A 27,147-nucleotide genomic window follows, 5' to 3' on the forward strand; every position below is an offset into this window, starting at 1 on the left:
ATTGGTGCCTGAGAAACTTTTGAAACATTGTACTGTTGCAAATTCTAAACTAAAACATCTGAAATATTTGATGTGGAGACAGAAGAGAATCTCTGTCATTTGCCTGATATTCATTCTGGTGACTTAGTGCTAATTGCACTATTTGGGAAAACCCTTTGTTGCAAATACTTTTTTGTTATTCGTGTGAACCCAGGAAATCCTAGCATACGAAGCTTGATAATTTCAATTGTTACATTACTGGAGATGGTGCTTCTAAATAGCTTACCACTAATGACATTTGGATATGAACCAGTAACTCGGCTAGTAACTTTTACCAGACTTTTTCAGTATATCATACTTTATACAACTCCATTTTCTCAGCAGTAGATATTCAGAAATAGCTCTGCACGCAATTATACATGCGTGATTGTGAGTTTTTTCTTTGCTTTTAGATGTGCCAAATCAATTTCTCATTTAATTCTGTTTCTACTGTATAACATCTCCAGAAAGTAAGAGTGCCTCACCACCATCCATGCTATGTACTGAATAAGGCAATGGTTCTCTGGATAAAATGCTGTATGCCCATGTAATTAAAGACTGTATCAATTCTGCTCCCTTGTGCATACACACTAAGGTTGTACAGACCATCTTAATTTTGGTATTTCTTGACTTCTGACTTCTTGACTTTGCAGTCTTAACATTTTTAATATAGTTTATGTGTAAGTATGTAGATTTAAAAAAATAAAAGCAAATTCTATTATTTGCAACTGTATAATTCACAGTCCACCCTCAATCATAAATATCATCAAGGTACCTTGGACTTTCAGTACTTTAATATGAGCCTCTATCGCTGAGGTTAAAGTAGTAACTACGTTAGCTAGCAGCGGAAGACTATTTTGCTATATGAACTAGGTATTAGTGGAGCACATGTAACACACTGAAACAGTGTGTAGAATATACTACATCTGAGGCAGGTTTTGGGTTTTATTCTCAGCCATGTGACTTTTTAGTGGGGCATTAGACCTCAATTAATAAAGGTTACAACTACTCAGAATCAACACTGATCAGTAGAAGTGTATCTAGACATCAGTTTTCTAGTTACCAGCTCTGTGCACCAACTCCTTACGCACAGGGTATTTTGATGGGGGAAAGCATCATGATTCGCCTTTGTTTTCTCCAGAGGCTTAGTGCTCTGAGTTGCTGAAGCACAAGACTGGAGCTGTGCATGACCAGTACTGATGAAATTTTGTTGCTTTCTGCAGCAAGCCAGGAAGAAGGTGTAGTGAACAAAACACAAAATAAAAATAGTGAATTTTTTTTTGATTTATAACCTGGCCAGATATGATTGGATTATGACTGGGCCTTTCTAGTGCCAGTCCTGCAGCTTTTCAAAAAGTGTTTGGAAGAATTTTTATAAGGTAATGGGTTGACAGTGTTAATACAGGGGTAATTACTGCTATCCCTATAGTATCTGTGATAAATATTTAGTGTTTGGAGAGTGATTTTGATATGTATGATCATATCAAAGTGCCAAACTTCTTTTTTTTAAATACAACCTTCTTTCAGTAGTTGTGGCTATGTGGATGTACTGTTCTTCCTGAAGAACCTGTTAAAAGATAAATACAAGCTTCTCTGATAATTTTCACGAATGCTAAATCCTCCTTTTTTTGTCTTTTGGCAGCAGAAAATATTATCCTATCAGTTTAATTCACTGTCTAGGAGTATACCAGAGTCAGTTGTCAGACGATTCACACTGGAAAGACTAAGATTATTTTTGCTGTGAGAAAGGAAAAGACAATCCTGTTTTTAAATAAGATATTTACAACACGCAGTGAGATTAAGAACTCCCATTTTTTACAATCGCCTATCAATTAACAGTCCATATGTTTCTTTGTGAAATAACTACTGTTTTTCTCTTGGCTGTTCCTTCAAAAAGTTGACATTTTATGAGGTTGTGGTGGTAAACTGATTTACGGTACTGAGTGTCATTTCAATAATACAGTTGTAGATGCTCTATGAAACCTTTAGATGTCAAATTAAGTTAGACAAGAATAAGATAACTAATTGTGTTAGCCTATTGTGATGTAAGTTTTCTGTACCATAGCTGAATCATAGTAGGAAGTAATTTTGATTGAACATTCAAACAGTGTTGTTTGGCGCTCCTAAAGGGTTAAAACAGATAGGAATTGCTGTACTGGTCCAGATGAGCTGTCTATATACCGTAGACTTCTGTCTCTGACAGTAGTCAGTATCGGATGCTTTAGAAAATGGTGCACAAAACCATTAGTGGCAAATATTGAATAACTTTGTCCACAGGGAAATATTCTTTCTGCCCTCAAGCAGTTAGTAGTTGGCTTATGCCAGACTACTTAACTTGTCTAAACCTTCCATATAATTGATGCTGTCCATATAAGTGCATCTTGCATCTTTTCTTGCATCTTTTCCTCAATTTTCTGTGGCAGGGAGTTCCACAGGTTAATTACATATTGTTAAAATTCTTTTTTCAGTCTTAATTAGTTCTTTCAATTTAATTTAATGTCTTCTTGTTTTTGTATTAAATAGGATTCTTGTTTTCCTTCTCCATGCCATTCTTTATTTTATATATCTCTACAGCATTCCCTCTTCTTTACCTCCTCTCTAACCTAAACAGACCCAATATTTTGATCTGTCGTTGCATGGAATTCTTTCCATTCTTCTAGTCATTATAGTTGCCCATCTTTGGCTTTCTTTTCTTTCTGCTTATCTCTTCTGAGATGAAGTGACAGGACCCGAACACAGTAGTCGAGGTGGTGTTCCACCGATATATTGCATATGATAGTGTTATAATATTTTGGCCTAAGTTCTGTTCACTGAAAAGCCCCTTTGATTGTTTCTCTAACCCTGAACTAGAGTAGGAGGGTCAGACCGTTACTGGAGAGCATAAAAAGACTAGAATTTCCTTCAATGAGAGCTCTCAAATAGTCTTTTAAATACTAATTTAAACATGGCCCTGCATTTCTTCACTGACCGCTTTGATTAGCCTGCTGGTCTTAAGGTGCTCCAGCAGCTTTTTCCATTTCCTCACTGCTCTGTAACTCAATGTGAGATAGTGGAAAGGGCAAAAGATCAAAATTAACTAGCAAGTAATGTTTTTCCTACAGTTCTGAAAGGCACCAAAGAGGAGGAGTCCTTATTTCTTAAGGAGAGAAATAAAGGACTCATTGAGAAGTAAGTCTAGGTTTCACCTTTTGTGCTTCAATCCCGGGTTTACCTCAATCCTACCAATATGAAAGCCTTTCAGTCACCCTCTGAGCATAGAGAGGGTGACAGTGACTTCACAACTGCCATAATACCTCAATGTCCTTTGGAATTACTTCTCTGCCATTCCCTTGCCACTTTGATCCTTCCTCAGCCAAATTTGTGAAAAGTTTAAATAATAGTTTTTGAACATCATTAAGATGGGGCTTAATTTATATTCTAAATAAGAACAGGAATAAAGTGTCTGATCTGCATTTTGAAATGGCTTTGTGATTTATAACTTTTCTGATTATTACATAAGCATGTTTTATAATTAACTAAATTGGTAATAATGCAAGCACCAAATTGCAAAGCTATTTAGGACTTGTTCAGAAACATCAAGTCTTCTGTAATATTCATTTTACTAATTTTTTGTTACATACAACAGTTATTCCTTAATAGCATTGTCAGTTTTGGTCGGCCAGGAGTTGAATGCTACTGCCAACATGACAGTGAAGCTGCAGTAATCCAGCTCCAGTTCCTGATTAATGAGGTTTGTAAAGAGTTTAATCTTTACTGTCATTCAAAAAGAATGTACATCATATATTTAAGGCTGTATTTTTAAAGCATTCAAATACAAATAAGAATATGAATTACTGTTTCATATATTTATCGAATAGTAATAATTTATTCATTGTCCTTATATATTAACTTTGTTCTTGCTCTGTTCCAAGAAAAAAATACAGGTGTCCAAAAATAAACTACTAAAGTAATTTTCTCTTTGGGGTACTTTATCACAGTAAACAAGATAATAACGTTCATAGGTTTTCTTAGAAAAACTATGGTCAAACATTGCAGAATGGATAAGCTCGAAAGCTTGTCTCTTTTACCAACAGAAGTTGGCCCAGTAAAAGATATTACCTCATTCACCGTCTTTCTAAACATTTGCCAAAGCTATTTAGTCTGACCTTTATTAAAAAACATTGTTAATTGAGTAGCTACACACCTGGAATTTAAAGGGACACCATTAATATGAAAGATAGGTCATTTAAAAGAGATTAATTTGTCTACATCTGCTCCAGAAACACCTTGCCAATTTTTGTGGCTTAACAATTCTGAGTTTTAATTTATTTTTTGCTGTCTCCTGTTGCTTAGTTCAGACAGAGGAAACTAACAAAAATGCTGTCACATGCAAGAAATAAACAAGCTGGAAAAATAAAAATATTTGTTTTCCTGTAGGCTCTTAAATAATGTACTCGGAGATGTAATTTGTAAGAGTTAGTAGGTGTTAACATTTTCAGACAGAACTGGTAGTTTAAAAAAAAAACCTTTAATTTATAAATTTTGTGGTAGTTTCAAGAATATTCATGAAATGTGATACAGTAGTTCTGGGATCTTACGGAACAAACTACTGTTTTTTCTTGAGACATTGATGTAAAATCACTAACAGTTATAAGGGATATCAGAAAACTAAATAGTTTTCTAAAAAGAAGTGGTAAATATTTTTCTAAATACTCCATCAGAAATATCACCAAAAGCTTTATTACTTTCTACAAGGCAATATGTGACTTATTTAAGAATGTCTTTTTTTTTTTCTGTGGTGAAATACACATTGTATATTGTATTTAATGTGATCCAGTAGCTTAAAATATGTACCTTCTCAATAAATAAAAATGGTACTCATTTCCATGTTTTATTAATGTTCTTATTACATTTACCCCAAAAGTAAATTTTTAAAGTTGAAGCTGTTACTTTAAGTAGTAGTATAAATTTACTATAGCACTTTTCAGTTTGAATGATGGTCTTGCTATAAAATTTCTTCACATTGATGTTGGTTAAACAAGTCTCTGGAAACTGAATATTACACAAGTGAAAGATAGTATAAACTTTAAATGTAGATGAACATCTGAATGATCCTTTTTCTCAAGGGAGCTCTTGTGAGTGCCTTGGCTGATGACACCTTACACCTATGGAATTTGCGTCAAAAGAGACCCGCTATACTTCATTCACTCAAATTTAACAGAGAAAGGTAAGAATTGGGTCATAATCACCTGCATATGTATATTTTAAAAAATATATGAAGTGTGTGTGTGTGTGTGTAGGTGTATGTAATATGTTCTAAAGAACAGATTGATTGAACAGCAAACTATCTCAAGAATATTTTACCTAAACTGCTACAGATTAAGGTTCTGGTCCTGCAACTGACTGTGTGGGCTTGAGTTGCAGGATAATTGGGACCTAAGTTAGTTGAATCAAGTAGAAACATTAACATATTTAAACACCCTTTTATTTTCTACAGTTACTTACAATTCAATTTGTCTGATAAGAATGAGTGCTAAAGATAGTCACCATGATGAAAATTACTTGCAGCCTGATCCAAAACACACCTAAGTAAATAGAATCTTTTCATAGAGTCAATGGGCTTTGAATTTGACACTTCATAATCAGTTGTATTTACATGTTCGGTGTATCCGAGTAACACTGGTACTAAAAATATTTTTAGTGTTACTAATCTCATTAGACCATTTAAATCATCCTTATATGTGAGACACTGAGTTGGCTTTCAAAGTGGGATTTCAATTTTTTTATTGAAAAATCCAAAATATGTATTGGAGAAAAGTAGAAGGGGTTAATAAACTTCCTTTGAAATTAAAAGGAGTACAAAAAATAAAAAATTTGTGTCCTAGAAAACTAGATGTCATTGAATATTGAAGTGCTAGTCCTAAATTTTTTAAATGCTAAGAAGTACTAAAGGATGCATAAGTAGATTGGGTACACATTCTGTAGTAGTTCATTAATTTTGCTTTGTGCTATGAGAGGAGCTGAGATAGTTGGCTTCCTGATTTTATAGTAGACTAATATTTTTGTTCCAAAACTCGTTAAGGAGAATGTTATGATTAGCGTGAAACACAATAGGGTTCACCTGTAATTGAAACGGAGGTTGCTGCACTGACTGATGGGATTGAATAGCCTTGTTTGTAGTACTTAAGACTGATCCTTAATGTCTCATACTTTGCTTATTTTTACATTTGGAGTAAGTTTATAGTTAAGGCTACGTTTTAGTCAGGGGTATTTTTAGTAAAGTCATGGACAGATCACGGGCAGTAAACAGGTTTCAGAGTGGTAGCCGTGTTAGTGTGTATCAGCAGAAAGAATGAGGAGTACTTGTGACGCCTTATAGAGTAACAAATTTATTTGAGCATAAGCTTTTGTGGACTAAAGCCCACTTCATCAGATGCAAAATTCACAGCCTGTGACCAGTCCATGACTTGTACTGTATACCCCTGACTAAATCTTGCGGGGGGGGCTCCACGAATGCTGGAGGGGGGTGGGCGGCCCAGGGGCACCGCGGGTGTTGAGGGCAGGGAGCGGAGGCAGTGCCGAGAGCTGCCTGGCCATGCCTCCGCCTAGGAGCTGAGGGATGTCGCTGTTTCCGGTAAGCGCCGCCTAGAGCCCTCACCTCCCCCCAGCCCTGAGCCCCCTCACACACCCAAACTCCTGCTGCTGCTGGGGGGAGGGGGGCACAGTGGCCCAAGACTGCCCCAGCAGCAGCTGATGTGGCTGGCTCGGGGCCACCCGAGCTGCTCAGGCGGCCCCCAGGGTCAGCCGCACTGGCCGCTGCAGAAGTCACGGAGGTCATGGAAAGTCACGGAATTTGTGACCTCCGTGAAAAACTCGCAGCCTTATTTATAATAAAATATAATGGAATCTGATAGTTTTAACTGTCTCTTTACATTCAAACTTTACTATTTAGTGAGAATCATAACAAAAATAAACATCAGTATCTAAACACATTAAGATTATACAAGTGCTAGACACTGGAAGACAGGTGGGGAATTTTAAGAATGGTTTTATGGATTGTGGATATTGACTGTAGTGTCATTAGCATAAGTGTGAGCTTTCTGATAAATGTGTGAATCTTCCACAGCTAAAAAAGACACATTCAGTATTATACTTGTGAATTTAAGCAGGATAAAAGCAAACTAGATAACCAAATGTGAGCAATCTAGCAAGAGCTGCAAAGACAAATTTTGCTGGTTCTCTGGCAGTGCACAATTGTTTGTGTGTCACTATCGAAATTATTTTATTTACACAATTGAATTAATTTCAAAGTCTCTAAAGTAGATATCATAGGTCTGCAAAAAAATGGCCTCATGACATATGAAGTGGTCAGAATACTCTCTAAAACTCTAATAAATGCCTCCAACACTACATTCCTATCTGGTATTGTGGGATAAGTTTTACCAACTTCCTTGAAAGGTCAGTTTTTTCTTTTGACCATATCATTTATAAAACAAAACAGACTTCAACTCTGTTAGGGGACAGAAAGGTGAAGGATAATTGTATTATGATTACTACTGGGTACTACAGGTATATTGACGGCAAATAATTCTAAATCCTCATTCTTGGAGTCTAAAGTACTCCTGGAGGATGGATGTATGAATTTTTTTTTTTAACTGGATGATATAAGTACTCTTAGTAAGGTTTGTATTTGTATTTACAAGTTGATATTTTTTCATTATTTTGAAGTAGATACTTTACAATGCCTTTGCTTGGATTAGCTAATTTCTTAGGGTTTTTTTGTACAATAAGTGAAGTTTACCCATGAGAAATTTCCTGTGAGCAGAGTTGACTGACGTGTGAATTGAGGACAACCTATGACAACCTAATAATGAGAAAAAACTTCAAAATTTTATCGATATTTTTACTTGGATTAGGATTATTTGCTTATAATTTACACTAAATATCTCAAATATCAAATACTAGAATTAATCCTTGCACTAATCTCTTATGTAGTTATCAAAGTGCTGCAATGTGTTGCTTCAGTAGCAAACTCACTTAAAAACATTTAAACATTATTTAATATCTACACAATTACAGTTCAGATGTCAGTATACATATTTTATCCAAATTGAAGAACATCATAGAAAAAGCTACATTTCCCTTTTTTGCCCTTGCATGGGAGCACAAGAATGCACAGCCCTGAAGCATACTGCTATTCCAAAGAATCCAACATTGAACATTTGGGGCACTTAAAAGGGGCACGTGTGTGTCCTCTTACAGTGGAATCCATACTGAAAACAACTCTTAAAGAATGACAGTGGCTGTAGGATAAGTAAGCATTTTTTCCCTAGATAAATTGTTCCAGTGATTAATTACACATGATTATTTCAAGTTTGAAACAAAGATAAATCTTTTAAAATTTCAACTTTCAGATACTGGTTCTTATTAAACCATTGCTCGCTAAATCAGAGCCTTCTATGTTTGGGTATCTTACCCTTGTATATGTGTATTTGTCTGAGAAATGGTGTCTGAGATATAGAAATAATAAACTGCTGTTCAGAGGCATGTCTCCAAACATGAGAATATCTCTTAAGTGTATAGAATATGGGTGCTGTGAATGATTGAAATACAGATGTTGAGGCAATTTGTAATTGAGAAGACTTCCATTGAAGCAGTGCACAGCAGCTCTTAGGATTGCTGCTAAATTAATAACTGTTATGTGACAGAAAAACTAATGGAACTATAGTATGTAAAGATAAAGAAATTTACAAGATGCCAAATGTATATTGAGGAATGTAGAAATATTTTGGTATTGTATTTGAGAACACAAATCATCAATAATACAACTGCGTTGTAGTGCATACATAGTAGCATCCTAAACTTTGGCATTTAATGACTTTTTGGTGCTTAACCATTCAAGCTTTATCCTTATTTTTTTAATAGTCACACAGACTTCTCCACATAAGACACTAAACATGACAACTGTTTCCTTAAGACTCACTACAGTCAATTCAAAACCAAAATAGCAAACATCAGCCTTTTTATTTTTCAGATATTTGTAATAAAGGAGAGCAGAACTCTTCTGAAAATGTTCTGTCTAGAGATTTTTTAGAATTGGTAGAAATGACAGTTGGCAATACTTTCTTATGCTTCATTCACCAAAGTACTCGCCACAGTGATAATTTTTAACTAGTGGCAAATAGACCTAATTGTGTGCTTGTCAATATATAGGTGCATATACTACATGTATTCTTTGTACATTACAGTAAATACATGGGAAATGTCTGTGTCACAAGGAAAATATATACACTGCAGATCCAAGCTGGTCTATTGGATTCAATCATAAAACTCTCACAGGGACAACTCCTGGGGTCATGGTGGCTCAGGAAGAACTGCCTGTGAATGCTCAGAGCTAGTATGATGCACAGCGGACGATGACAGATGGGTCAGATTCTGAAAGAGACAAATACCCCCAAAAGCATATAGAATTAGAATTTAATTAGTCATCAGCTAGAAATTGAAAAGCACCCTTAGGTTAAACTGGTTGATAGCATTGGTGCTACTTAATCTTTCTCTAGACATTTTCTAAGGAAATAGCTCTTGCCTTTCCCCACCCCAACCCCATATTCTGGAGCTATCATAGGTAGAAATTGAAAAATAAGGAAGGGAGACATGATGGGGGGGTGGAAATGAAATAAACACAGCCTATGATGAATTCTGTTCTTTATGGACTGTATATTCACCAACAAAAAAAGGTTGTTAAAGGAGAGTTAAGGTTGTTTATCAGTGCTTTGTACCCTTCCAGAGCATGGAAGCTGGAAGCTAAAAACAGAAAGTTCTCAGAACCAGTAAGAGTACTCAACCACACAAAAACAGAGACATTAGGAAAAGCCAGGAAATTGACCGGCAATTTAAAGTGAAGGTTGTGCTTCCTGAAAATCAGCAAGAGCATTCTTAAATGGCCAATTTTAAAAATTAAAAAATTTAATCAAAAACACAAAACTTATTCTGCATTTCAAGAGCTGTAAATTTGTAGAGGATATGCTATTTTTCATGTGTAACCAAGGTTTACTCTCTGCTTTATTTCAGTGCAACCTGAAGTATAGCCTAAAGCTCCTCCGTCATATCCATAATGAAATATGTAAGACATCTTAGGGTGCACTGGTACCATGTTTGTTCAAGAGGATGTTGTATATTGGAAGCAAATGATACCCTAAAGTGTGTAGTGATATATTTAATCATCTGTGCTTTATATTGCGGGGAGGAGGGGAATGTCCTTCCAACAGGGAAAAATAAAGACAAAGGCTTTACTAGTCCCTGGGCCTCAACCATAGTTCTGGATGAGAAAATAGATGGCAGCACCAGATTCTGTGTGGAGTCACTTTAAAGAGGAAGTGGATCCAAAATACAAAGGAAAAACTACTTTCACAGCAGGACAAGGCCTGGGATAACTTGAAATAATTGTTTTGCTTGTGCAATGCACCAGCCACTTTTGAGAGACAACTGGAGAAAGTATTACATGGCATGCCTCTTTCAGCTGCTTGTTTCTATATTATATCTTGGTGAACCTGTATTGATTGACAAATGGTCTGTGGTAAACAGAATGTTTCCAATCTGAAATTGAACCGCCAAAATGTGAAGTTGTTTCAAAATGGAGTAATTTATCTTGAGCACACAATCAGTTTGTGGCAGGAATTTCCACTGGTAAAAAGAAAAATTGAAGTTGTACAGATTGGCCGTCTCCCAGGACATTCATAGATATGTAGAGTTTTATAGATCTCTGCTCCTGTTGCAGAAGATTTATTGGTGTGTTTGCCAGTGCTGCAAAACTACTGCATAAGTTGGTTGAGAAAGGGAAACCATTTCAGTGGTCAGCAGAGTGTGAAGAGGCATTTTCAGAGTTGGAAAAGGCTCTTGTGACTGCTCCTGTCTTTGCCTATCCATTTTTCAGAATGCTTTTTTATATTGGACTAATATGCTAATGCTTTCGTTTGAGGTCAGTATTGACACAAAAACACAAAGGATTGGAGAAGGTGGTGGCTTATTACATCAAATGTCTAACTTTTCCTGAGATAAATTCTTGCAGTACCTGAAAGGAACTCCTGGAAGTGATTAAATATGTAGAATATTTTCATCACTATTTGTATGCAAGAAAGTGTAAGGTCCCTGCAATGGCTCTTTAGATTCAGGGTATCCTGAAAGGCAACTTCCCAGGTCATTGGAAAAACTTGCAGTGCTATGATTTCACAATTGCACACTTGTCTGTGCACAGACATGATAGTGCTGATGCTTTGTTTGGGGTCTAATTGCAAACAGTGCCAGGAGAGCAAGGAATTCATTGCTAAAGAAAGTGTTCCTAGGAAGAAATGAGTGTCTGCCTTCTTCCCACAGTTTGCAGAAGTGAAAATGTTCCTGGTGTCGTAGAAGTAGACTCTAGAGCAACTAAAAGCTTTCTAAAGAGAGGATCTTGATATAAGAATAGTATGTGGTGGGAAAATCCATTGGCAAACGCAGCCATTCTGGAATGCAGTATCCCTTCACAATACCAAAATAAATGCTTTCTGGTGACAGTGGGAAAACCTGAAGTTAAAAGATGGAAAAAACCAGCAGGTTATGGGTAAAGGTATTAGCTATTTGTGCCATATACATTGAAAAGTTCTGAGGTTGTGATTATTTTAAAACCGCTGAACACTTTGGGGTTGCAAAAATCTTAGCCAAGCTGAGAGGTTTTCTATTGGGTAAAATGCAGGCAGGATGTAAAAAACTGGTGCAGGAAAATTGATGCTCACATTGCAAAGAAGCGTTCTCCCAAAACTGGGAGAGCCTTTCTGAAACAATATTTTATTTATATGCTTGGGTCTTTTCATGAGACAGGCTAGTAATCAATTATTTTGTGATAGCTATTGACTACTTCACAAAATGAGCTGAAGTTTACCCAGTAAGAAATCAAGGCACTGTGACGGTGGCAGGCATCCTAGTGAATGACTTTGTCGCTCAATTGGGGTCCCAACTGAGTTTCTCCTTTTGATCTCTTTGAAACTTAGAATCCAAAGTGCTTCAGCAGGGATTCATAAAACATGCAATACCCCAGCTCATCCGTAGTCTAATGGGATGGTGGTGTTCAGCTCACTACCTTTTTATAGAACAGCACCAAATGGACTGGTAACAGAATATCGCATTCCTTTTGAAGGTTTATAGCAGTGCCTCTCAACCTTTTCAGACTACTATACCTGTTTCGGTGTTATACTTAGAAGAAGCACACGGGATCTTTATAGGGGAGAAGGCAGCATGCCGCATTTATTGAGAATACAACAGTTAGCATATCTCTCTCACACTCACTCACTCACACACCCCTCTTCCTCTGCCAGTCGATGTTTATAGTTTGGATCGATGTAGTGGCCAGCCAGATTGGTCGCAGAGGGGAGCAGGGCTCTGTCGGTCGCGATCCAATGCTCCTGGAGTGTGGCAAGACAAACCCAAAGTCCCATGGCCAACCACCCTGTTTTTATAGTCTCTCTTTCTCTGTTGAAGTCTATGGATTTTGCTGTGTCAGTTTGGGACCGGTTAGTTCTTAATTGGTGCATCTCTTGATGTCAACATTCCAATACACCTCCGAGAGGGTCATCCTGTCCTGATTTTGATTTAATCAATTGTCCTGTCTTTACGGGGGCCAGCCTTCACCTCAGGGTCATCAGTCTGCCCTTCCTTCATTATGGATGCACATGGATGGTTCTCTGATGTCAAGTCTCTTCACTCCTTCCTTGACCATCTGGCTATAACAATGGCCTTCACACCTTATCTTTTCCTGATGCATACGTTCCTCATTCACACAAACAGTCTTTTACAGAGACCTTTAAGAATACTAACAGCAGTATTTTATATCAAGTAAAAGACATTGTAAATTAAAGCTTACTACATTTTATAACCAAAACAATTCACATTGGGGCCTAGGCCTTCAACATTCCTCTAATCTATTTAACATAAGACACAACACAGGATCCTGTCTCTTACTAGTTAAGCCTTAAAACAAAGAACTAAAAGGGCCTTATTTGTAATGCATGGGAAACAGAATCTCTCCTAGCCCCAAAGGGTCATCTTTCTGCTATTCAAATGGGGTGGCTGGTAAAATGAAATCAAGACATACATTAGTACCTCTATTCTTATCGTTCAATTATACAATCCTGCTCCTACATCAGAAGTCTAATTTGTCTTGTGTAGCCCCAAGTTTCACCTCGCTTAAAAACTACTTGCTTACCAAATTAGACATAAAAATACAGAAGTGGTACAGCATACTATTACTGAAAAATTGCATACTTTCTAATTTTTACCGTATAATTATAAAACAAATAAATTAGAATATAGATATTGTATTTACATGTCAGTGTATAGTATATACAGCAGTATAAACAAGTCATTGTCTGTATGAAATTTAGTGTGTACTGACTTGGCTAGTTATTTTTCTGTAGCCTGTTGTAAAACTAGGCAAATATTTAGATGAGTTGATGTACCCCCTGGAGGACCTCTGTGTACCGCCAGGGGTACACATATTCCTTGTTGAGGACCACTGGTTTATAGAACAGCAGTCAGTGAGAGTACCACCTATACCCAGCATTCCTCATGTTTGGGCTTGCACTAAGGACTGCAGCAGCCTCTTGTATGGAGATCCTGAAGAGGAATAAAGGAATTTGGACTATGTAGAAACCCTACAATTCAGAACTGGAAAAGCTCACACCTTTGCTAGAGAAAATTTAATGATAGCTTCTGATAAGATGAAAAGGTCATATGGGGAAACTTTTTAAAGAGGGGACTTGGTCTGGTTCCAAATGATCCTGGAAGAAAGAAGGGGAGGAGTCCAAATCTATATAAACCTTTGGAAGGACCCTATACAGTACTGACACAATAATAAATGAAGTTGTGTGTAGGATACTGTTGGGTCCCAGGACTAAAGTTATCTCAAAGTTATCCCACAGGACTATTCAAGGTGGGACATGATTTCAGCATGGCTGACCCCTGCAACTGAGACTGTTCCTGTGGAAGTTGAGGGTGGAAAATTCAGAGTGGTGAATTCTCCATTAGAACAAAATGGGCATGTTCTGTGTAAGCCAGTAAATTCCACGAAATAACAGACGCTTCAAGGGCTCAAGAGACCACTGCCATCCACCCTGTTGTTAATTTTCTTTCAGACAGAGAAGTACACAGAAACAGACAGAGAAGGAAGCTGGAATCAGGCTGGACAAGTGGTATGTGAGAAGCATAGAGAGAGGGCTTTTGGGTCTGGTGCTAGCTAAAAAATGTTTGGCGTTGTAAGCAAAGAAACTATATCCTATTGTTTGATTCCTTCTGGGTTTAGGGGAAGCAGGACTTTGTACGTTATTTATAAATAAGATTGCATTAAAGGTACCTGTTTCATCGTTACTTTCTCCTCTTAACTGGAACAACCAGTAAGACCCTGAATTTTTGGCTAGCCTCTTGGTTCAAAATACAGGAGAAACTCAAAGAAAATGGACATTAACTTGGCATTGGAACTGTTACAGCCATTTCTAGTAGTGTGCATTGTGAATGGCAATCTAGCCTGCAAGGGTGAAGGGCTTAATCTGTTCTTTCCTTCCTGCCCCCTTCCTATATTTGAGAGGAGGCAGTGTTGCTAGAAAACTAAAAATCAGCACTCCTGAGTTTGAATCCTGTCTCTTCCCCTGATTGACTCTGCAGTCTTGAGCAATCTACTCATCCTCAGTAGTAGTTTATCCATTTGTCAGATGAGTATGCTAGTACTGGTGTTAGAAGAAAGATGGAAAACTTAATGGTCATGGGCAGGTCTACACTACCGCTTACGTTAATCTAACTTATGTTGCCCGCTTCGCGCCCCTTGCCCCGAACGGCACACGTTTCATGCTGTCCACACCAATGCTATATTGGCAGAATTTGAGACAATTTGATTCTCTTGCTTATTAAATACTTGCTTACTAAATACTAATTTTGAAGTTCTTTCCTGCTTGGACAATGGAATTTACAGTTTGCCTGGTGTTTGAATCTCCATCTCCTTTTTTTCTTTTTTTTAAACGGTATACTTTTATTTTTTTGTTACTGAGTTCAGTTCTGCAATTGGAGATTTAACATCATCACAGATTTAATGTAGTGACTTACATGCAGGTAAAACCTCAGTCATACTGAAGTCTTGTTTTTTAGGTAAGGAAGGTTTTTTGTGGTGGTGGTTTTTTTCCCCCCCCTCCCCCCTTGGTATTTATCTCCTGCTAAGATTGTGAGGGTCTTGAAAGACAATAACAGACTATGGCCAGAGTTGTCAAACTTGGATGCCTAAAGTTAATCACCTAAATTCATATTCAGATATTTTAATCAATGACCAGATTGTCAAAGATTCTGAGCTTCTCATTGAAGGGTCTGTAGATTAATATCTTTTGTAGCAAATCTGAGACTATAGGAAGTTTATTTGTTGGCATTTAGTTTTCTTAACATATTACATTTCTATCATTTAAAGTGCTAGATATCCCAAGGACCTCCACTAGTGCCGAGAAATAAAAATTCCCTTAATGCTCTTGAATCAGGTTTCCTGTAAAATAAAGAGTCCACGGTAAATTCACTGAAGCATAAGTCTGTGTATAAGCATGAATCTATAATTTCCAAATGTAGTTCAACTTTCTGAAGTTTAAGCTGAGTCAAATTGAATCTGGTGAATTTTCCCATCTTAGTTTCCTTTTTAGGCAAAGTGTAGAAAACTAAGTCACCTTCATAGTCCCTTTCGTGTCCAGTCTCCAATTCATCAGTTTTCTCTCATAACACTGATCATACACAGCTGCTTCATCAGGATGTCAATCAATATAGTTGTCTATTACACTGATTCCAAAACCTAGCCTAGAGACTGTGCACACATATCCCAATTCTCAAAAATTCTGTTTCTAAGGCAGATATTCCCTTCTACTCCATAAAAGGAAAACTTCCCCATTTATTTTGTAAAAATTGTTCTGCTGCAAACATGGTATTTCAGACCATGCAGGATTCTTGATGTCTCAAGAATAGGATTGTTTAGTTGGAGAATTTGATAGAACTTTGTGAAATAGCAACACGATAACTGGCAAGAAGGCTTAGAAATAAACTAACGTAACTCTAGGTTAAACAGAGCCAATATCTTCAACCACTATCTTAAAAACCCACAAAAAACAAAAACAAAAACCTGATGCATCCAATGAAATGAGCTGTAGCTCACGAAAGCTTATGCTCAAATTTGTTAGTCTCTAAGGTGCCACAAGTACTCCTGTTCTTTTTGCGAATACAGACTAACACGGCTGCTACTCAAAACCCTTTTTACTATGTCATGTGGGGTGTAAAGTTTTTATTGCAATAAATTTGGGAATAATCCCATTACTCCTATCCAGTAATTACCGCTTAGTTCCTTAACTTTAATGTACTTAGTCCCTTTTTCATTTTACGTATGCAAATGCTGTGCTGAAAATGAACAGAAATTATGGTAAATGAAAAAAGTTGCTTGGTTAGCTTGGCAATTTTTAGAATTAAAAAATTTAACCAATACAAAATAATTTACGTTGGTATATTTTCAAACTGTAAACTTGAGCCAGTATTTTGTTCACCTCATTCAGATTACAGTACACTTGTGAATATCTAAAATGCAACTTTATTAATTATTGTTTGTTTTTGAAAGATCAAAGGCATTTTACATGACCTAAATGTATGATGTAACAAGTAATTGCATGAGTTTAATGACTCTCTGCCGTTTGCGTTTTAGAAATGCATCTAGTTACTCTGAATGAAAAACAGTCCAATAGATCAGTGTTCTTTAATATTGATTAAAATATTGTCACTTTGTCTTTCAACAAAGCAAGGGAGTAACCTGATGAATAGAAGTTTTGATTGGTTTGACAAGCAATTAAATTGAGATGTACTGTAGGGAAATTAAAGGTTAGTTTACAAGGATTCTTGTTTTTTTAATAGAAACACTGTTAAAGAATAACAGTCTTCTCTATTTGGTATTTGACATACGATTTCCATAATATGCATATAATACAATTTTTAAAAAGCTAGTACAAATATCAGTGATCCTTCTTTGAGACTTCCATAATGAAGTTGTTCTTTTCAGTAACTGTCTCTTGTTGTAATTAGTGTTTTGATATGTCTTGTGGTGGGATCATGATAAACATTTTTCTTAAATAACTTTGACAGTTTATCAGAGGCATATGGTATGCAACTAGCAAAGGAAATCCTTGGAGCATGTCTGTAAATTTCTTCTCAAGTGATCCGCTTGTCACTGTTAATATAGTCCCACACACAATTATGCAAATTAGGTTTAAAAATTCATTAATGTAAAATAAGGAAAAATTAATATAGTAAGTTTATTTGGATCAGTGCATGGATAACTAGAGCACAATCTACATCTATATAAAAGGTTTGATGTTTTTACCAAGTGCTAAATTTGTAAAAGCAGTATTACTCAAGGATCTAACAAGATCACCACCACCACCCCCAGCCAAATTACATAAAAGAGAGAAATGTGGGGTGCTCTCCTGTAGTCACTGGTAGTGATACAGTTTACACCATCTCTTTTGCTTGTTTTTCCCAATGCTAGATTGTATTTCATTTAACTAGCCCATATCCAAGCCCAAATCTCATTCTGAAATGGAGCAAGCCTTTCCATTATGCTGTTTGAGATGAATTTTAGGTCTTTAGAGAGTTTGGTTCACCGACTAACATGCAGCTCTGACGTCCCAGCATGCTGTGATGCTACAACTGCTGAAATTCAGTGGAGCTAACCCATGGGGGTATAAAACATGCTTCAACCAGCATGTGTATTTTATGAGGTGCTAGGTTATAATAATGTATTACCAGACTACCTGCTCGTTCCTGTTCATTCTGATACATTGTGACATTTTCCACTCTGATATGTTACCTTATAAGTGTTTCTTATAAAGCACAAGACTCGGATTTCCAGCCAAGTTGTTTAGGATCTGCAGCATTAAGTTTTTTTAAACAAAAGTTAAAGGCTCCCTGTGGAAATCACTAGAAAAAAATAAACTCTCCAACAAATGTTAGATGATTCTATATATTATTCTATTAAAAGTTTATTATTTTAAACTACTCCCTAGAAATAGTACAGGAAAACAAATATACTTATCCTAGAGTTGACAAAAAAAATCTCCCTTTCAATAGAGTTAAAAGGTTTGAAGTTTTTTTTAGATTCCTTAAAAGTGGAAAGTGAACTTTCTAATAACATAAAGGCGAAAACGGAAGCAAGCTACCTTATTTTTTGTGTAGATTTTAATTTAATGTATTCTTTGTGCACAGAGGTGTGTATGATGATGGCCTTTCACTTATATCCTTTTATTCTGTGGAATCCTAAACTACATTACATGCTATACAGGGATCCATAAATTCCACTACAGGAGTAGCCTACTCCTGAATTAAAAACAACAATTGCTTATAAGTGAACAATAATCCGACACAGCAGTGACAGCCCTTTATGACCAAATTGCTCATTATACAGTTTGCACAGGTGACCAGAAATAGTCATTGTTGGTGATCCCTCAAGGTCGAGTACGATCTCTTTCACAGGTTTTATTTTTCATCGGTTCTTTGGTGACTGAAGAGTCTGATTCTTGAGCCACAGGCTCTTTGGCAGACATTGCAGGAGGTGTTGGAAGACAGGTTTGGGCTGCGATTGCTGCATGACTGTTGTCTTTCCTTTCTTTTCTGGCGTTTTTCTATGACCATGGCAAGGCGATTTTCCTCAAGAGTAGACCTCTCTGACAAGTCTTCGCCAGTTATCCCTATCGTGGGCTGCTGTCTCCCAGTGTATGGTGTTGATGACACCCTCCAGATAACATCAAGAGATGTGGCTTTAAAGCGTTTCTCTTGACCTCTGTTTCCTTTCTCCTTCAGTGAATTGTGCATACAGCAGTTGTTTTGGTAACTGTACATCAGGCATGCACACACAGTGCCCACTCCACCTTAGCTGGTGCTGGATAATCAGGGCCTCAACACTGAAGATGATGGCCTCTGTGAGGACACTGACATTAGTGTGATGATCCTCCCACTCTTTTTTGAGGATCTTCCGAAGAAAGTGCTGGTGCCAGCGTTCCAGGTTTTTCAGGTGTTTTCTGTAGGTCACCCAAGTCTCACAGCCATAGAGGAGACTTGGGATTACCATCGCTTTGTAAACTAAAAGTTTCGTATGTATTCTGATGTTATGATTGTTGAACACCTGGCAAGACAGTTTGCCAAAGGCAAGGCTGGCACAGCAAATTCTGTGCTGAATCTCAATGTCTATATCTGCCCTCTGTGAGAGATGGCTGCCAAGATAGGCAAAGTATTCTACATTTTCCAGTTCTTCTTTGTTGATATAGATCTTCCTTGCTGTGTCTGATGATTGTCTGGGAACTGGCTGATGGAGAACTTTTGTTTTGCCTATGTTCAGAGTTAGCTCTAGGCTGTTGTAAGCTTCAGAGAAGCAATTAAGGACTGTTTGGAGATCCTCCTTTGAGTGTGCAGCTACAGCACAATCATTTGCATACTGGAGTTCAGTTATTGTTGCCAATATTACTTTAGTCCTGGCACGGAGACGACAAAAGTTTGAAGATGTTGCCATCAATCCGATATTGGATGCCAATCCCTTGTGGTAGCTGGTCTTGGGTTAGTGTTTTCATAGCTGCTAAGATAATGGAGCAAAGGGTGGGTGCCATTACAAAACCTTGTTTTATGCCAGTTCGGATGACAAAGGGCTCAGCAGCAGAGCCACTGCACAGGATGGAGGCAGTCATCTGGTTATGGAGGAGTCTTATAATGGTGATAAATTTGCTTGGGCAGCCAAACTTTGACATGACTTTCCACAGAGCCTCACGGTTGACAGAGTCAAAGGCTTTGGTCAGATCGATAAAGGCCATATACAGCTCCTGGTGGTGGTGTTGACATTTTTCCTGGATCTGCCTGGCTGTGAAAATGTTGTTGATTGTGCCAGCACAACACAACCCAGTATAAGACCTCAACGACAGAACAGGTGGATGAAGCAGGATCACCTCTCAACGGCTGCGAAGGCTGCAACAGAGGAGAAACCTCTAGTCATCTTGAACCTCCTTGTCACCAGACACAGGTGCCTGTTGTGCAAAGATTTGTGTGGCTGCTGGTGCACATCAGCTCCCACTCATTAAACTACACACGTGCAGGCTTCTTTCACAGGAAGAACTTTGTCCCCACCCCTACCCATAAGTCTTGTGGCAATGGGCGAGTGGCAACAGATAGGTGAAGTAATCATCAGGAGTCCCTAGTCACAGACCAACACGCAGGCGATGACTGCAAGATGGTCGTCATGTGCCCCTGGACTGGGATGGGGGGCATTTTCGGCAGCAGCGGTCATGACTGAACAGGCCTTTTTAGGAACCGCTCTGCTCACCCCATATGGGGAAGGGACTAGAAAAGGTGCCCCAAACATAGGCTATCCCACCATACCTGACTGGATAACCGTGTCCAGAGAGATCACTCCCAATGCGGTTGAAAAACAAAAATGTTTCTTGTAACTTGGAATGTCCATACTCTACTGGATGGATCAAAAAGTGAAAGACCCAAACGCATAACGGCAATTGTTGCCTGAGAACTCTCAAGGTTCAACATCACGGCTCTCTGTGAAACAAGATGTGCAGAAGAAGGCCACTTGAGGGAAGAGGGCAGTGGTTGCACTTTTTTCTGGAAGGGAAAACCAGCAAGTGACAGGCAAATGTGTACACGGTGTTGGCTTTGCAATCAAAAACCTGCTAGTCAGCCTCCTGACAGAGCTCCCCGTCGGCATCAACGAGCGCCTTATAACCCTCTGCATCCAATTGGTCAATAAGTCATTTACCACTATCATCAGTGCATGTGCACCAACTCTTTATGCTGAAGAACAGAGAGAATCCTACACTGACCTTGATAAAATTGTCATCCATTCCAAAAACAGATAAGATAATCCTCTTAAGGGACTTTAATGCAAGAGTTGACCAAGATTCTAACATATGGAGTAGCACCATTGGGAGGGAAGGAGTGGGCAAGACCAATTCCAATGGCATCCTTCTACTCTGCAAATGTGCAGAGCACGATCTTGTGATCACAAACACACACTTCAGACAGAGCAACAAGTACAAAACAACTTGGCAATACCCCTGCTCAAAACAGTGGCAGGATCTAAGATGTCAAAATCACCCATGTCATGAGAGGAACTGACGACTGTTGGACTGACCACCGCCTAGTGAGGTCAGTCATGCCATCAGGATTGCCCTGAAACATAGAAAGCAATCCAAATCCCACAGACGGCAATAAAACACCCAAAGACTTGAATCCTCAGTGCACCAAGAGAACTTCTAAACACTCCTCAGTGGAAAAACTGGCCATATACACACCTGGAAATGACAACACAAGTGTTGAAGAACACTGGGAAGCACTAAACAGACCATCCATGAGGTTTGCGAGGAATCCATTGGCCTTGCTACCCACTGCCATCAGGACTGGTTTGATGACAACACTGAGATTACAGCCCTTTTGGACCAGAAGAGAAAAGCTTTCTGTGACTGGCAAAACCAACCACTATCCAGTCAGAAGCAGAGCTGAAGTTCAAAGGAGGATCCAAGAAATCAAAAACAAATGGGAGGACAAAGCAAAAGAAATCTAAACATTCGCTGACAGACATGATATATGTGGAGCTTTTTTGGGGAGATGAAGACGCTGTACGGACCAAGATCATGTGGCCTCACACCTCTGAAATCCAAAGATCTAGTACCCTTTCTAAAGATAACGAATCCATCAAAGAGCGCTGGAAGGAACACTACCAAAGGCTTCTAAATTGAGAATCGACTGTGACTGACGATACCATCGACTCCATCTCTCAGCACCCTATCTGGGAAACGCTTGCCAATCCACCAACACCTGAGGAGGTCTGCAAAGCAATTAAACAAATGAAGAACAATAAAGCTCTAGGTCCTGATGGCATACCAGCTGAAGTACTGAAAGTGGGGGGAGAGAAACTGACCGACAAGCTCCTCAAAATCTGGCGCACCGAAGAAATCCCTGCCAATTTACATAATGCTAACATCATCACCATTTTCAAAAAGGGAGATGGCCGACTGTAGAACTATCAAGGCATTGCCCTCCTCTCCATCACTGGAAAGATTCTTGCTAGAATCTTACTGAATTGCCTGCTCCCACTTGCAGAGGAAGTACTTCCAGAGTCCCAGTGCAGCTTCAGACTAGAAATAGCGTGCCCACTCTTAATGGGGGTGGATGGAATTGGGATCTTAATGATTGCAAATGTTCAATAGAAAGATAGTGTCTTGGAATCCTATTCTTTCCCTTTCATAACTAGCTTCTGTTTTTTTGCTTCTGTTGCCCCACTCAGTCTGCCTCATCCTGTGTTTAAGTGTACAAAACAAGGATTAAAAGTTATGAGGCAGGACATGATACAAGTCTTTCTGTCACTAAAGATATACATATTAAAGGATTCCCACTCCTACAGCTCCAAGTTTTAAGTCATTTGGCTTTATCAGGAAAGCCTCATGCTGCCGTCAGTGGTCCAGTTCAGTTTAATTGAGTTCCTCTGGGGCTGTGCCATTCTAACTAGCAATACTCCTCCAAGTTCCATGCAGTGCATATCAACATCCTTTTGCTCCCACTCCACCATATTGTTACACTGTTTCCAGCAAAAGTAGTCTTTTGTAAAAACTTTTAAATAATTAAAAAACAAATGTTATAATTCATATTGAGACACAGACTTCCAGTAGAATGGCTGCTTTTATCTACAATTGTAGTCTTCACATGCCCTTTTCCCACTCCTTCAAAGTAGCTAGAGGTGCTCCAATTGCATTGTATCTTTCTCCCCTCTGCCCTGTCCTCCCTCCAAAAACTGTATAGTTTTTCCTCTGAACCAAAGAATTCCTCTCACAAATGCATGACACTCACTTCCTTGGGTGCTCTGGTCCTATTCCCTTTGAAGAATCCATTGCATCAAGGTGAATATGAAAAACAATGTGCTATTGAGCACTCTACTTTTCTACTCTTAGTGTCACCAGAGCAATTCTCAGTGCTAAACTTTGGATTTGAAAGTACCAACCATCTCTGTAACACTAAATCTTTCTCTGCACAGAGTTTTGGCTGTGCAACACTTGTTATAACGCATGATTTAGCTGTGGCACCGAGCTTTAGTTCTCTAGCATAATTTATAGTGCTCACCTACCTTGCAGGAAAAGAAAACACCATCACAGACAGGTTGAACTAATGAGTGGAGAATAAACCTGAATGGATGAATGTTATCCGGATTAGGGGATCAGTTCTTAAATTGTGCACCTGAAGAGTCTGTTAACTATACTCCTAACGAAGTACCAATATTATGCCCCAGGAATAAAGTGAACCAGTGGTTTTCTAATGTGGACTAGAAATATTGTGAATTTCCCATCAGTGTCATATGACATCATTTATCCTGGCACTTGGGAGGTAGCATGCCATCTTACTCTCTTTGTGAGCCACAGATGTCTTTTTCCAGACTTTTCACTATGGTGGCACTGATCAGTTAGTTACCTGTTACTTCTTTTTGATGGTTCCCGTTTTCTTTAGAGCTTGGATTGTGATTAATAGTTAGACTGCTGACGTCTTTCTTGAGTCCTGTTCTTTCTCCAGTTCTTGAAGGCAACTTATTAATGTTGCATCAATGCAGCATTGGTCTGTACTGGTTTCCTGTATGGTCTTCCTACTAGTTACACTTCCATGATATCTTCATTTCTCCATCTTTCAACATGTACCATCTTTATCTCATGTGTACTATGGACTTTCCTGTAGTGCTCAAAGGGAACAAGATTTCCTGTGCACCCGTAAATCTAGTATGCCTTCTCAATCTAGTATGCCTTCCTTTGCATCCTTCTGACAGTGCATTTGCTTGTCAATTTGTTGCTCTTCTGTGAAAATGTCAGTTTGCACTTAATAAATGTCTGTCATGGCCTTCTTTCATGTATTGGATATATTCCAAATCAGCTTACCATGGATCCTGCAGTAGATTTCCTTGATAGCAGTTTCTGCTTATTTCAGGATGTTTGGAAACTGTCAGGCTGCTCTGTCCAAAAAACCTCTATTCTTTGCAATGCTCTGTTCACTTAGGATTTTTTTTATTACTTGTGAACCAATATGTCAAAACATTCTCAAGGGGTGCAAATATAATGAAACTGTTGTGCTTTACTTGCATAACTTGACCCTTGTGTTAAATCAACAATGCAGGCAAAACTTCTTGATAAGAGAAGAATGCTCTTCCCGCCCCCAACACCACCACCTCTTCAAGACTTACGATTTTTTTTTAAAGGAACAATTTAATCCAGCTTTTACTGATGATGCCTTGACTTTTTAAATGGACATAGATACCTTATCTGGATGTGCAAAGATATGTATCTATTCGGCCATATACAAATAATAAATTTGCACATGCAGGTATGGTATTATCACATGTAAATTAAGCTTTTTACACATTTGTGCACACCTTCCATGAAAATAAGACCCTGTAGGAAATAGTATGTGGTATCCATCCTGTGATATACCACCTGGTGTTTGTCGTATAGTTAAATTGGCATTTTCAGTCTCTCAAATTTATAAGTCTTAATCACAATCTAACCTTGCACATTTTTTACATTGCACTTATCTGTATGTTCAAGTAGACTGGAACAGCATCACATTGCTGGCACCTAAAGATGTATAATTATCTGGAAGATCAGATGTTTATATTATAAATGCTTGCATGCCAGATTTTCAAACTTATTTTCGGTGCAGGCTGCAGCACATCTGAGATTTTTTTTCAATGAAAAATACTGAAGTCATCATAATAAGTAATTCAAACAGTTAAATACACTCAGGTTTGGGAACTGAATGCTTATTATAGTACCTATGTTGTAAAATATACAGGATCTGCAATATAGCCAAATTAACGTTGCTGTTAGAACTTTAATTTCTGCTTTTCCTACTTCAATATTAACTGTGCAGCCTTAATGTTGATTTCACATAAGTTTTTGCATTTAATAAGATTAGAGTTTATAACTAGCATAGAATTGTTGCTCTTTGATATCAGCCCTTATGGATTTTATTGCTTAAAGGGGGCAAAAATGTACATAGGTTTAATACATTACTTTTCCTGTGTGATGCTATTATAACTGAAATATTTTAGATTTGAGCTCTTGCCACCATAGTACCAATATTTAATTGACATTCATTGCAATGAAAAACATTACTTTTTAATCTGTTCAAGAAATAAAAGAAACATTCTTGAAAATGTAACAGCTCATTTACTGCATTCAACACAAAACTGAAACAAAATAACTGATTATTTTATGTGGTTGTAATATGGTTAGTACAGGTTTCAGAGTAGCCGCCGTGTTAGTCTGTATTCGCAAAAAGAAAAGGAGTACTTGTGACACCTTAGAGACCAACAAATTTATTTGAGCATAAGCTTTCGTGAGCTACAGCTCACTTCATCGGATGCATTCAGTGGAAAATACAGTGGGGATATTTATATACACAGAGAACATGAAACAGTGGGTGTTACCATACACACTGTAAGGAGAGTGATCACTTAAGATGAGCTAATACCAGCAGGAGAGTAGGGGGGAAGAAACAGATTGACAGAGCCAGAAGAGTACCCAGAAGTCACCTACTACAGGACAGGCCCAACAAAGAAAATAACGCCACTAGCCATCACCTTCAGCCCCCAACTAGAACCTCTCCAACGCATCAGCAAGGATCTACAACCTATCCTGAAGGATGACCCATCGCTCTCACAGATCTTGGGAGACAGGCCAGTCTTTGCTTACAGACAGCCCCCTAACCTGAAGCAACCACACAACAGAACCACTAACCCCAGAACCTATCCTTGCAACAAAGCCCGTTGCCAACTGTGTCCACATATCTATTCAGGGGACACCATCATAGGGCCTAATCACATCAGCCACACTATCAGAGGCTCGTTCACCTGCACATCCACCAATGTGATATATGCCATCCTGTGCCAGCAGTGCCCCTCTGCCATGTACATTGCTCAAACTGGACAGTCTCTACGTAAAAGAATAAATGGACACAAATCAGATGTCAAGAATTATAACATTCAAAAACCAGTTGGAGAACACTTCAATCTCTCTGGTCACTCGATTAGAGACCTAAAAGTGGCAATTCTTCAACAAAAAACCTTCAAAAACAAACTCCAGTGAGAGACTGCTGAATTGGAATTAATTTGCAAACTGGATACAATTAATTTAGGCTTGAATAGAGACTGGGAGTGGATGTGTCATTACACGAAGGAAAACTATTTCCCCATGTTTATTTCTCTCCCCCCCCCCCCACCTCCCATTGTTCCTCAGACGTTCTTGTCAACTGCTGGAAATGGTTTGATTATCAATACAAAAAGTTTTCTCCCAGCCCCCCACCCCTGCTCTCCTGCTGGTATTAGCTCATCTTAAGTGATCACTCTCCTTACAGTGTGTATGGTAACACCCATTCTTTCATGTTCTCTGTGTATATAAATCTCCCCACTGTATTTTCCACTGAATGCATCCGATGAAGTGAGCTGTAGCTCATGAAAGCTTATGCTCACATAAATTTGTTAGTCTCTAAGGTGCCACAAGTACTCCTTTTCTTTTTATGGTTAGTACAGTGAATTTATATTCTGTATGGCATTTTCCTGATTTTTGTTCCTTTGAAGTTGTTACAGTTGTACAGGCATACTTTGATATATTCTATGAAGAGTTTATTGAGCACTTTTTGTGGTGTAAGGATTTTAAAAATACACTTTGAATAAATAATAAGGATCAGGTTCTTGATATTTTATATGTTAACTCTGACCCATACAGGAATATATTTATTAATATATAAAAATTACAAAAATATGTTAAGGATGCAAAATCAAGAACTCAAAAGCTGGAAAATGCCAGAATTGTTTTTTTCTGATCAATCTTTCTTTAACCCACTTTGGGTCTGTATGCATTGTGATAATTATATTTAACTGCCTGATCACATACTAACTTCCACAGAAACCTCACAGTCTTATTCAATGCATAGGGAGAATGGTTAATGAGACATGGCTATGTGGTGAATGACATGGGGTTGCAGGTATGAAAATGCTTATTTGCAAGCTACATGCAACCCCACTTCGTTCTTGAG

At 38.1% G+C, this 27,147-nt stretch overlaps 1 protein-coding gene across 17 annotated transcripts in view; it reads left to right on the forward strand.

Moving 5' to 3' along the window:
• STXBP5 (syntaxin binding protein 5) overlaps positions 1 to 27,147 on the forward strand; it is a 184,340-nt gene that overhangs the window by 33,738 nt on the left and 123,455 nt on the right. For 13 of the 17 annotated variants that reach the window (XR_006289645.1, XM_037894935.2, XM_037894939.2 and 10 more), the window contains exons 3-5: positions 3,667 to 3,748; positions 5,124 to 5,224; positions 14,163 to 14,219. Coding sequence is in view for 16 of the 17 variants with exons in the window: in XM_037894935.2 (XP_037750863.1) it covers positions 3,667 to 3,748; positions 5,124 to 5,224; positions 14,163 to 14,219 (240 nt within the window). In the remaining variant the exon portion in view is untranslated. The remainder of the gene's footprint in view (positions 1 to 3,666; positions 3,749 to 5,123; positions 5,225 to 14,162; positions 14,220 to 27,147) is intronic. The other 4 variants (XM_037894940.2, XM_007056260.4, XM_043543093.1 and 1 more) reach the window with 1 other exon arrangement.

Source organism: Chelonia mydas, chromosome 3, assembly GCF_015237465.2.
Source record: "Chelonia mydas isolate rCheMyd1 chromosome 3, rCheMyd1.pri.v2, whole genome shotgun sequence".
Taxonomy (NCBI): domain Eukaryota; kingdom Metazoa; phylum Chordata; order Testudines; family Cheloniidae; genus Chelonia; species Chelonia mydas.